General features: G+C 45.4%; 1 protein-coding gene across 4 annotated transcripts in view; it reads left to right on the forward strand.

Annotated features, from left to right (window-relative positions):
• The window catches only part of LOC129868358 (homeobox protein cut-like 1), a 244,473-nt gene that overhangs the window by 183,133 nt on the left and 48,642 nt on the right, over positions 1-12,698 (forward strand). For 3 of the 4 annotated variants that reach the window (XM_055942277.1, XM_055942279.1, XM_055942280.1), the window contains 5 exons: positions 273-331; positions 2,003-2,051; positions 2,150-2,240; positions 5,194-5,973; positions 11,936-12,016. In XM_055942277.1, coding sequence (XP_055798252.1) covers positions 273-331; positions 2,003-2,051; positions 2,150-2,240; positions 5,194-5,973; positions 11,936-12,016 — 1,060 coding nt within the window. The remainder of the gene's footprint in view (positions 1-272; positions 332-2,002; positions 2,052-2,149; positions 2,241-5,193; positions 5,974-11,935; positions 12,017-12,698) is intronic. The other variant, XM_055942278.1, reaches the window with a different exon arrangement.

Here is a 12,698-nt window from a genome sequence, read left to right on the forward strand (position 1 = left end):
ATTCTATACTGTTACTCTCCAAATATTTCCTTCCCAATTCATTGGTCCTCATTGCAATAACTGTAAAACCACCCCTATTTATACAGAGTTGTCTCTGAACTGTATACTTTCCTTAATTTTCCCATGCCTTGAAATAGCTAAAGTGTGCTCTTTCCCCACGCACTGAGCCCACTTGATTATACACTTACTTTTACGCTCTGTCCTCCCAAGAGTACACTCCCCAAGTGTACACTTGCTTAAGCACTTCCTCTCTCCTCTCTCGTTCCACACAGCAACTGGAGGAGAAACTGCGAGAGCAGGCAGACTACGAAGCCATCAAGAAAGAACTCAGGTAATTCACTTTCCTCCTCAGTCTGTCTTCCCTCCCCTCAGCCACAGGCGTCAGTTCAAAAAACCATACACATTAACCAGGTCAAATTAATTCCAGCCTCCAAGCCTAAACTTGTGATGCCACCGAGTGCAAGTATGTGCGATTCGGACACCCTGCCAAACCACCCTCAAGACTATCATTAACCTTTAGATTTAGCCCTTGAATGTGGACTCGCTGAGTCTGAGTATTATTGGCTAAGCACTGGTAGTTCCTATCAGAAAAGCTAGTTTGATTGGACAGTAGGACTTTGCGTTCAACCTCTGTTTGCCACTGCTTTCTTATTTGATCAGAATGTTTGGGGTCTGGAGATGGGAAGCTAAAATGGCTGTGCTGTACACTCATTAAAGGGGTATGTACTTGGATGCTTTCTCCCCAAATGTGGGTTTAGTGTCATGCTCTTCTAATCTTTTCGCTTCTTTTAAAGCTGCAATATATCACTTTTTGGGCGACCTGACCAAATTTACATATACATTTGAGTTATAGATCTGTCATTCTCATTAAAAGCAAATCTAAGAAGCAGTAGATCTCGTCTATGTGTGCTATTTCTAAACTTCCCGTTCTTAAGTTTAGTTTTTGCCCTGGAAAGCTTTTTTGTCACAAACTGAAATTAGGAGAACTATTATAATTTTTGCAACCCGGAAATGGCGGAAAGTTTTCTGCATATTGTACCTTTAAGTATAGCTACTCTAAAGGACATTCTTTCGAAACCATTGATTGCAGTTGTCAAATATGTTTTGTACTGTAGCTCAATAAATTGTTTTTATAAAAAGGTTGAATAAACCAAGGAAATCTGTTATGGTAAATGTAATTTTTAATCTTTACTCATTAACAACACACATGTCATGAGCTTTATTGCGCCATATTCAGTTTTCTATGACATTGGCTTGTATAAGCTCTAGCATTTCTGGTATGGAATCCCAAGATGACGGTGAACAGTGGCTTCAGTTTTTTTGGTGTTGTGCTGCATGTTATCTCCGTCCAAGTCAGTAACAAGAAGGCTAACTAAGTTAAGATTTGCAGATAAGATAATTGGACGGCACTGCCCATGTTTAGGGTACTCGGGTGGTTTCTTCCCAGGATTTAACAATCTTCACTCGTCTGGACATCAGGGGCCGTCTGAACATTAATTTGGTAACTGGATTTTCAGGCATAATATTCCCAATTGGAAGAAGTCCTAAAGGTAGTATCAGTGAATGGCTCTGTTTGTGAGAGTTTTCAGCGCCACTATGATGGTCAGCCAAAGAGCTATTTGTGGGAATTTGTATTGATAGCCCGTCTGTGGTCCCAAAGGGAAGCATTCCTCTCCTAATAGACTAAAGTGTCTTTATTTGCCTCCCAACCTTTTCATAGACGCTTTTTCCTTTATAGATAATATCGCCTGAAATCCAATTGGCACCCAGCACATGATTGAATAACCCATTTTAATTACTGTGATTGGCTCTAAGGATTTCATTGCATTATCAGATTTTGATGGTCGCAGCAGAGTGAAGGACTGCCTATCGCTGATGTAGATGTTCTGTGGGGGCTGATAGCAGATAAATGTCAGTCCTGTGGTGCTGTGTGTATTTGTGATCTCCTTTTTGCAGTGGGTGCAGTAATAAAGTGGTCCATTTCTCCTTGTTTACTTCACAGTATCCGAAAGTCAATGGAGTTTGGCTCTTCAAACTTCTCCTCAGCACAGGTAAGGAGGCTGAATATTGCATTTGAGTTTTATTGGAACAATATTTAGACAATGTATCTTATCAAACAAGGTTTAACAATTTCCTATCTCTGTGTCAGGACTCTAAGAAGCCTCTGGAGTTGTTGTTGAAGAGTCGAGGCCTGCAGTCTGAGAGCTCCTCCCTGCGCCTAAACAACAGTGAGTTGAGTGGTGAGTCCTTCAAGCGCTCTCACTCACACATACACACACACACACACACATAACTAGACACACGTACGTACACACGCACACATTATTTATTAAGGTGACTTATCAATCAGACATCTGCTGTGGAGTATGTAGTGTTTGTTTGCCATCTTGAACTTGCCAACTGACCAAGTTGAACATTAGTTTTCACCATTTTTATTTGTTTAAATTTCCTTAAAGCTGAGATCCGCATTAGGGGAAATGGATGGCTGCCCACAGGCGTTTTTGTTTTGTTTATTAAACGGAGAAGAGGAGTGCCAGCGTTGTGGTAAAAAGCAGTCATAGTATATACTCTGCTGTTCTATTGTGTGTGCATTGATGTCAGAGGGGAAAAAAACTGTGTTTGATTTCATCTTTAACCAGTATCAAAGCAGCCAATCTGTTATCGGCAGAATTTTTTTGTGATATGCATGTAGACACGACCACAAGGTCAACTCCTGGTGTGAACTGCCCCCGTCAAGGTCTTATTCATGGGCTGGTTCTGAACAGGCTTCGTAAGCACTGATAGGGTTGTTTCCAAAGAGGGGGCTGAAGTTTGGTTGAACTCAGTGAGCCTAATTCAGTGATGCACAGAGCCCTAGCATTCCACCATTGATCTCTGAGCCCTTATCGCCTTCTCTTGTCACAACATGTCAGCTCTTTCAATCGCATACCCTACATTCAGCTGCCTTACACAGACCCATAGACGCACAGTCATACACTCTCACAAACTTAATGGCTTTTCGTCTGTCTCCATATCTAGAATCCTGAGACTCAAGGATATCTGTCATGAAGAGCTTTTTGAAAATGTTAACATTGTCTGAGCAGAAGTTACCCCAGACCAGAATGTAAAATGGAGTTTAAAGTCCCTCACCATTAGCCTTCATCAGAGCATTGGCCTGTGCCTCTGTGTGTGTGCCAGGGTGCTTCCAACTTAAAAGGACACACAGTCCTTTTGTTTCTTTACTCTGTCAGTCGCCTAGAGGGGTTATAGACAGGAAGTAAAGTAGTCAAACAGGAAGCAGCTCCAGCTATCTCCACCAGCAGAAGAAGGAGACTGTTCGACCCAAAGGAAAGAATGTTATATCTCAAGGAGCTTTTTCTTTTCTACAAATATAGACACACTCCTAAACAATGTGTCAACTGTTTCCATTGGCATGCTACCGTGTTTGATACAAATAAAAAACATTCTGGACCTGTAAATGTATAATGGAGTTGAATTGAAGGGTTCGAAGCTGACAGTCGGCTCACACCATTAAGACTGAAGTGCTGCTGCTTTCTCAGAGCGGCACTCGTCTTGTCTGGATCCTCGATTTATCTCATTCAGAGAATCAGCCATTTAAGCACGGCGATTTGAGAGGTAGTGTAACATTCTCTGTGCTACATTTCAAAGGATCACTGCTTGAGGTTTCTTGTTATATCTCCATTTATCTAAAGTCCTAGACTTTACATCTGCTACCTGAAGTTCTACTCAGACTCTGGGGATGAAAAGATTGGAGACTTGGTGTATAATATCAACCTTTTGGTCCTAGTCTAACACCTACTGGTGTTCAGTCTGACTTTTTCCAGTTGAAGAACAATAAGTGTCTTCTACTTCAGAGAGCTTTAGCTTTCTGTTTTAAGTTTAAAAATGCCTCCCTAAAGTAGATTCTACCCTAAACTCAACAATATGACCTCTCCAAAAATAACCTAACCACACCACAGGCTAGGGGGCTATAACTACACAAACAGGTACTGACCACGGCTAGTGTTTGGAGGCTACATCTCATCTTTACGGGTTAAGGTCCGTTTATTAAAAATTTTCCATGGCTTTTTTGGTAGCGCATCTGCGCCCACACAGTTTGCAGTTGTGTGTCGGAAGGGTGGGGGTAATGGAGGGGCACAGTGCAGCCCACCCTAGGCGAGGAGTGTAGGGGCGCCAAGGGAGGTCAGAGGCTGGAGGACATGGAGTGATCCAGTATGCTAATGAAGCCCCGTTAGTCTCTCCTCCCAGTATGCCCTTTATCACTCAGTGCACTTGGTCGCTCCGGAAATGTCATCCCATTTGGCTTCGGGTCTCCCCCCTCCCTCCCATGTCCTCGAAAATTAAGCTTTTCATTTGTATTCCTAATGGGACCCCTCGCTGTCCAACCGGATCATGTTGATGTGAAACCAAAGGCGCTGTTTGGCTACAGGTTGGACGGGCGTTCTACTTAGTTACTTCCCAATGTGATTTTCGATGAATAAATGTTAATGATTGTACATTTATACAGTGTTATCAGATTTATGATAACTCAATTTTGTATGCCTGATGATCTGTATACCATGGCCTATTTTGCAATGGTGTTGAGCCTATGGCTATACCTAACATTAATCAAATCTCACAAGGAAAAGTATGTATAAAGAGCAAATATTGCTTGGCTGCCATTGTTTATCATTGCTGTATAGTACATGTGTAAGTTTTGCTACTGTTCCTGCACTCTGATGCATAAACCACAGGCACACACACACCACTGATGTTAATCCACCCTGAAATAAGGGCATCCCAAAGCTACCTTGAGTGAGTGGTGGCCAGGAGATGGTGATATGCAGAGGCAGGGGCAAGAAGGTTAGGCAGGGCATACACCACACAGCAGGTAACCTAGGCAGCTCTCTGCCTGTGTCCATATCCTGTGACATGCCTGCCAGACGCTTCCCTTCACTACTGTTCAGTGTCCCTCTCCACAGCCATAAGCCCTACTGGCAAATTCGCACAATGCATCAGTGCATCTCCCCTCTAAGGTTATGCTACTCAACTGGAGTTCACTGTACCCCCAACATCTCTCACTTAATGGGTGTGATGAAACTTGTGTACTTGTAGTTAGATGGTGTTTTGTCTAGATATTTTGTTTATTTTGGACTAATTTTGTTGATGCCACTTGATGTATTGATCTGTGTCATGTTTTGTCTGGTCTCACAGGTGTGAGGGAGCGAAAGGTCAAAGACTCATCAGAGGGTCAACAGCGTCTTCCTGCCACGCCCATGGGCACCAACTTGCAGGGCTCCCCTCCCCCTCCCTCCTCTCAACTCCTCCTGCGCACTGGCTCAGGTGGTTCCTCCGACACCACCCCTGTCACCACCGCCAATGGCACGCACCACTTCTCGCCCACGGGCAGCGGGCTGGGCGGGCAGGACTTCTTCAGCCCCTGCTCGCTGGCGTCGGCAGGCACCGCTTTCCCCCTGGCGGGCAAAGTGTCGCTCAGTTCCCTGCTGCAGCGCCAGCTCATGCAGACCTTCTACTCCAAAGCCCTTCAGGACTCAGTGTCTGGCCAGGCCCTGCTCTTCTCCCCCACCCACTACCCAACCCCTAACTCCCTCTCAGCCAGCCCTCTGCCACCCCATCAGTCTTTTCAGTCGCAATCCCAGCACCCGTCGGCGGGCAGCCCAGACGTTAATGGCCTAGCCCCCTCGCCCAGCCAGTCAGAGGGTGCAGGGAGTGTCTCGGAAGGTGAGGACATGGACACGTCTGAGATAGCGCGTCAGGTCAAGGAGCAGCTGATCAAGCACAACATTGGGCAGAGGATCTTCGGCCACTACGTGCTGGGGTTGTCCCAGGGCTCGGTCAGTGAGATACTGGCTAGGCCCAAGCCCTGGAGCAAGCTGACCATCAGGGGCAAGGAGCCCTTCCACAAGATGAGGCAGTTCCTATCTGACGAGCAGAACATCTTGGCACTGCGCAGCATCCAGGGGAGGCAGAGAGGTGAGACTGACAGAAATGTATTCACACACACACACAGGACACATTTACTGCTTTCACACAGACATACAGAAACTTATAGTACATAGACATATCTGAGCTTGTATCACTGTTTTCTCACATGCACACTTAGCTGAGCACGTCACATATACATACATATTTTATTGATGTCTCTCCCTTCAGATGCTTTGCATCACAGAAAGTTCCAGGTGAAAAATATGACAGCTGTATTTCTGAAGCGTATAGTAGAAAGGCCTCAGGTTCAGGCTGGTATTCTGTTTCTGTGTTACAGTAGCTTCAGTACGGTCCTGCTATGCTTTCCCACAAAACTCTGTACTCAACTCAACAGGAAAAGGGGTGTTGAATGGTACATTTAATTTTGTCAGACTAGCAAAAGACAAACTTCAGCAGGTCTATGTTCAATGTTTGACCCTCAGTCAGAGCATGGCCCTAACCTTAAACCTTTGACTTGACAAACCCTTGCATTTTTGGTAACTGGTGATAGCACTGTCTCTTTAACAACAGATGTCCAACCCCACCCTTCAGCAGTGTAGCCATGGCCCGGGCCCTGATGAATGGACAGCGATCCTTATCATTGTCACCAGTCATGTCGCCCGCTAAGACGTCCAGATTAACCTTGCAGACATGTTCCCTTTCCTGTCGTTATCGCCTGTCGCCTGTCATTGTAGCAACCTTCCCACGAATTAAACCTGGTAGAGGGAGGGAGCATTTAGAAGTGGGTCTATCAAAATGTCATCTTCGCATGCGCCACTCAGGTTTCCAGCACTTATTGCTGTCGGCCCACTGCCTTTTCCTATTGATTTTGTAACCGTCTTAAATGGCACATTGCTGTGTACTGCTGGGGAACGCAGCCTGTACTGTTGAGTCAGTGAGTGGGAGGCAAGCTGATCCCATCAGATTACAGCGGGAAATTTTCCTGATCTGTCTGAATGGGCACATCAGCACTCAAACGACAGTCAATAACATGCAAGTCTGGACAGGTGTGTGTGTGTGTGTGTGTGTGTGTGTGTGTGTGTGTGTGTGTGTGTGTGTGTGTGTGTGTGTGTGTGTGTGTGTGTGTGTGTGTGTGTGTGTGTGTGTGTGTGTGTGTGTGTGTGTGTGTGTGTGTGTGTGTGTGTGTGTGTGTGTGTGTGTGTGTGTGTGTGTGTGTGTTGGGGTCAATTTAAGACTGAAGCTGCACCCCCCTGCTGCAAAGTCCTCATTCTTCACCCCAAACTGCTGATAACTAATGCAGACACTTTTACAAGCAATTATGTCGAATTTGAGACGGATTACAAAACGCATACATTGTGTTCCTATTAAATTACTTCCTATTTCTACTCTTTGCTCTCTTTCTCTTTCTTCCCCCCTCCCCCACGATCTCGCTCCCTCTCTAAATATCTCTATCCGCCTCTTCATATCATCCCACTCTTTCGCTGTGTCTGTCTCTCTCTGCTCTTTCTCTCTTTCTGTCTCTGAGTGAGGAAAGTTTGGAGCTTGGTGCTCAGTCAGTAGCGTCACAAGGCAAGACGAGAGCTGCTGCGGTCGGCAAGAAGCCCGGGACGAGAGCGAGGCGAGACATGCAGTTTAGGATATGCGTCCGCAGTCTGGTTTCTCCACATTTCACAGCAAGGGCACACTTGGCAGTCAGGGCAGGGATGATGTAAAAGTTTGAGCTTTAGTTCTCCTCTGTGTTAAAGCAGAGTAGTGAGTGTTGATGAATGTGCACACTGTAGCTCTGCACTCTTGTCTATTGTGCTTGTTTGGACAGATTTCAAGGAATTGGTCTGGCAGCAAGCCCCAAACCTGTCTGCCCAGGGGAGAAGTTTAACAGAAGTTTAGTAGAATCGGGGAGAAATGTAATGTGGTTCTTATGTGCCGTAGCTACTAGTTCTGTTCTGTTTCAATCATTTATGTTTTCAATAACTGAACCCACAAGTCACGTTTTAGTGAGCCCAAATCCCCATCAATGTTCCTTCTTGTATATGTGAAGAGTTTGATATGTGGTTTGAATGGTAGAAATTTGGATTGACTCAAGGGTTCTTAGAGGGTGGTTTAAGACTGTGTGGAGTGGTCTTACATCCACTTTCTTTGTTTCTGGCTGTTTGACAATAATTGACTGTAGCCTTCTACGGTGCGTACTACGGTGCGTATTACTCTGGCCAATGTGTTTTTACAAGCATTGTAACATACTAGAGCCATGCACGGACGTGAATTTTAAGCCCAAACCCTATCCATGCCTGCAATGTTCTCGCCCTACCCTACCCATGCCCAATTGCTTCTGCCAAATTTAAAGGAAAACTCCACCCAAAAACTATAATTTCAGATGAAATTTTATTTGTCACATACACATGGTTAGCAGATGTTAACGCGAGTGTAGCGAAATGTGCTTCTAGTTCCGACCATGCAGTAATATCTAACAAGTGATCTAACCTAACAATTTCACGACAACTACCTTATACACACAAATGTAAAGGAATTAATAAGAATATGTACATAAAAATATATGATGGTATAGAGTACAGTATATACATATGAGATGAGTAATGTAGGGTATGTAAACATTATATAAAGTGGCATTGTTTAAAGTGGCTAGTGATACATTTATTACATACATTTTTTCATTAAAGTGTCTAGAGATGAGTCAGTATGTTGGCAGCAGCCACTCAATGTTAGTGATGGCTGTTTAACAGTATGATGGCCTTGAGATAGAAGCTGTTTTTCAGTCTCTCGGTCCCCGCTTTGATGCACCTGTACTGACCTCGCCTTCTGGATGATAGTGAGGTGAACAGGCAGTGGCTCGGGTGGTTGTTGTCCTTGATGATCTTTTTGGCCTTCCTGTGACATCGGGTGGTGTAGGTGTCCTGGGGGGCAGGTAGTTTGCCCCTGGTGATGCGTTGTGCAGACCTCACTACCCTCTGGAGAGCCTTACGGTTGTGGACGGAGCAGTTGCCGTACCAGGTGGTGATACAGCCCGACAGGATGCTCTCGATTGTGCATCTGTAAAAGTTTGTGAGTGTTTTTGGTGACAAGCCGAATTTCGTTGAAGACGCGCTGCTGCGCCTTCTTCACCACGCTGTCTGTGTGGGTGGACCATTTCAGTTTGTCTGTGATGTGTACGCCGAGGAACTTAAAACTTTCCACCTCTCCACTACTGTCCTGTCGATATGGATAGGGGGCTGCTCCGTCTGCTGTTTCCTGAAGTCCACGATAATCTCCTTTGTTTTGTTGACATTGAGTGTGAGGTTATTTTCCTGACACCACACTCCGAGGGCCCTCACCTCCTCCCTGTAGGTCGTCTCATCGTTGTTGGTAATCAAGCCTACCCCTGTAGTGTCGTCTGAAAACTTCATGATTGAGTTGGAGGCGTGCATGGCCATGCAGTCATGGGTGAACAGGGAGTACAGGAGAGGGCTGAGAACGCACCCTTGTGGGGCCCCAGTGTTGAGGATCAGCGGGGTGGAGATGTTGTTACCTACCCCCACCACCTGGGGGCGGCCCGTCAGGAAGTCCAGGACCCAGTTGCACAGGGCGGGGTCGAGACCCAGGGTCTCGAGGTTAATGACGAGTTTGGAGGGTACTATGGTGTTAAATGCTGAGCTGTAGTCGATGAACAGAATTCTTACATAGGTATTCCTCTTGTCTAGATGGGTTAGGGCAGTGTGATTGCGATTGCGTCGTCTGTGGACCTATTGGGGCGGTAAGCAAATTGGAGTGGGTCTAGGGTGTCAGGTAGGGTGGAGGTGATATCGTCCTTGACTAGTCTCTCAAAGCACTTCATGATGACGGAAGTGAGTGCTACGGGGCGATAGTAATTTAGCTCAGTTACCTTAGCTTTCTTGGGAACAGGAACAATGGTGGCACTCTTGAAGCATGTGGGAACAGCAGACTGGGATAAGGATTGATTGAATATGTCCGTAAACACACAAGCCAGCTGGTCTGCGCATGCTCTGAGGTCTCGTCTGGGCCGGCTGCCTTGCGAGGTTTAACACGTTTAAATGTTTTACTCGTTGGCTGCAGTGAAGGAGAGCACGCAGGTTTTTGTAGCGGGCCGTGTCAGTGGCACCATGTTGTCCTCAAAGCGAGCAAAGAAGTTGTTTAGTTTGTCTGGGAGCAAGACATCGTGGTCCGCGACGGTGCTGGTTTTCGTTTTGTAGTCCGTGATTGACTGCAGACCCTGCCACATACCTCTCGTGTCTGAGCCGTTGAATTGCGACTCTACTATACTGACGCTTAGCTTGTTTGATTGCCTTGCGGCGGGAATAGCTGCACTGTTTGTATTCGGTCATGTTTCCGGTTGCCTTGCCCTGATTAAAAGCAGTGGTTCGCGCTTTCAGTTTTGTGCGAATGCTGCCATCAATCCTAGGTTTCTGGTTGGGGAATGTTTAATAGATGCTGTGGGTACAACATCACCGATGCACTTGCTAATAAACTCGCTCACCGAATCAGCGTATTCATCAATGCTGTTGTTCGACGCTATGCGGAACATATCCCAGTCCACGTGATCGACGCAATCTTGAAGCATGGAATCCGATTGGTCGGACCAGCGTTCAACAGCCCAGAGCATGGGCGCTTCCTGTTCTAGTTTATGTCTATAGGCTGGGAGCAACAAAATGGAGTCGTGGTCAGATTTTCCGAAAGGAGGGCGGGGGATGGCTTTATAAGCGTCGCAGAAGTTAGAATAACATGTTAAGATATATAACTTTCAAAATAAAGAAATACAGGTGCATCAAAGCTGGGACCCAGAGACTGAAAAACAGCTTCTATCTCAAGACCATCTTAAATAGCCATCACTAGCACATTAGAAGCTTATGCCCTATATACATAGACTTGAAATCCCTGGCCAATGCAACACTAGTCACTTTAATTATGTTTACATATTCTGCATTACTCATCTCATATGTATATACTGTATTCTATCCTATTCTACTGTGTCTTAGTCTATGCCGCTCTGACATTGCTCGTCCAAATATTTATATATTCTTAATTCCATTCCTTTACTTTAGATTGTGTGTATTGTTAGATATTACTGCACTGTTGGAGCTAGAAACTCAAGCATTTCGCGACACCCGCAATAACATCTGTTTAACACGTGTATGTGACAAATACGATTTGATTTTAAATAAAGCCGGTATGATGCATTTTGCTGTTCCCCGCTCCCTCACATCGCTGCATGCGCTCTGTTCATGACTCTGCATGTGAGTAACCATAGCCACTGCTCCTTTGGGACTTCTCTGCTCAATGACGAGCCATGAGAGAGCAGTTAGCTACCTACTTTTCGTCACTCTAAACTACGACAACTCAAGGAACATTATTATTTTCGGTGAAATAATCTCTTCTGTCGAATCAGACAATGCTCTGGTCTTATATTTGACGAGGTTGAAGCACTTCTGACAGTACTGCGCAGCACAAGCAAGTGGCTTAGCTTCAAAATGTTAGTAATCAATTTGGTGATGTCCTGCCCGTACCCTAGTTATTGATGAAAAAACAGGCATTAGCCGGCTCTAACCCAATGTATAATGTCGGGGTCCGTCGGGCTCGGGTCGGGTAGCAGAGCTCTATGACATACTGAACTATATGGCTTCTAGTTAGATTTGTCTTCTTTAGTAAATCACTTATGGGTTTCGTCCATGTTAAATAAGTTGAATTGATTTTGCCCAAATGCTAGGGTTTTTGCTCAGATGTCTAGATGTTGTGGTGATGAGGTGGTCTAGTAACTGTAGATCTATAGCTCTATATAGCAAATGCCCTGACTACCACCACTATATCCATTTGTGTAGAATAAAACTGCTCCTAGACACTGATCTAGTGTCCGTTTTGAGTTTTCCCGCCTAATGTTTAAGGTTCGAATTTGGGGAGTGTAAGCTGATCCTAGACCTGTGCCTAGGTCAGTGTCTCCCCTCATCCATGTGGCAGTCCAGTGGTCTGACACTTATCTTATCTGTCGCCGCTTGTTTTCCAACAGAGAACCCAGGCCAGAACCTGAACAGAGTGTTTCAGGAGGTTCCGAAGCGAAGAACCGGCTCCGAAGGCTCCTCGAGGGCAGGTCTGTTCTTTGCCTTCCCTATCGTGGTTGGTTTAGTGTTTTGGTCGGCTTTTATGTTGTCCAATTTGTTGTGTCCGTTAGCCATTGTCAAACTCACTCTACCACTTCTGGCCTGGAGTCTGGTTCAAAATGCAGGGATGAGGCTGATACAGGGTCAGATATGTTTCTTCCTCGTTAAGGGATGTTTTTTATCTGGTCCTAGATCGGTGGTTAAGGGCAACTTCTACCTCAGGTGAAAAACCAGGGGCAGGATAAGGCAAGGAGGGGTTTATAAAGGCACCCTTTCAACCCATAGGGTGCGTCGTAAAACGTAGTCTAAACATCCAGTCCCAACCAGCCCACGCAATCTCTCTCCCAGTCTGACATCAGGGCGAAACCTCATACATATAATTTAGCCTTTAAAAAGCTCCTTTTTATATGCTGTACTATGTACTTTCCCCAAAACCATGCATTGTTTCATGCCTTATGAAAATGGCCAAGGGTGTGGTGCTTACATGCTGTTTGGCACTTCGGTAGGCCGCAAACACAAACATTTTCAAACCTTTTTATTTTTACAAGTGGTGGTGGTCTCAACAAAACTGTAAAACAGAGGTTACATCACGTCCCCATGACCAGCAGCTGTGCCCAAACACCACCATGACTGTGCGTGTGTGTGTCTGTGTATGAGTGAGAGTGCTGGGTC

Source organism: Salvelinus fontinalis, chromosome 13, assembly GCF_029448725.1.
Source record: "Salvelinus fontinalis isolate EN_2023a chromosome 13, ASM2944872v1, whole genome shotgun sequence".
Classification (NCBI taxonomy): Eukaryota; Metazoa; Chordata; class Actinopteri; order Salmoniformes; family Salmonidae; genus Salvelinus; species Salvelinus fontinalis.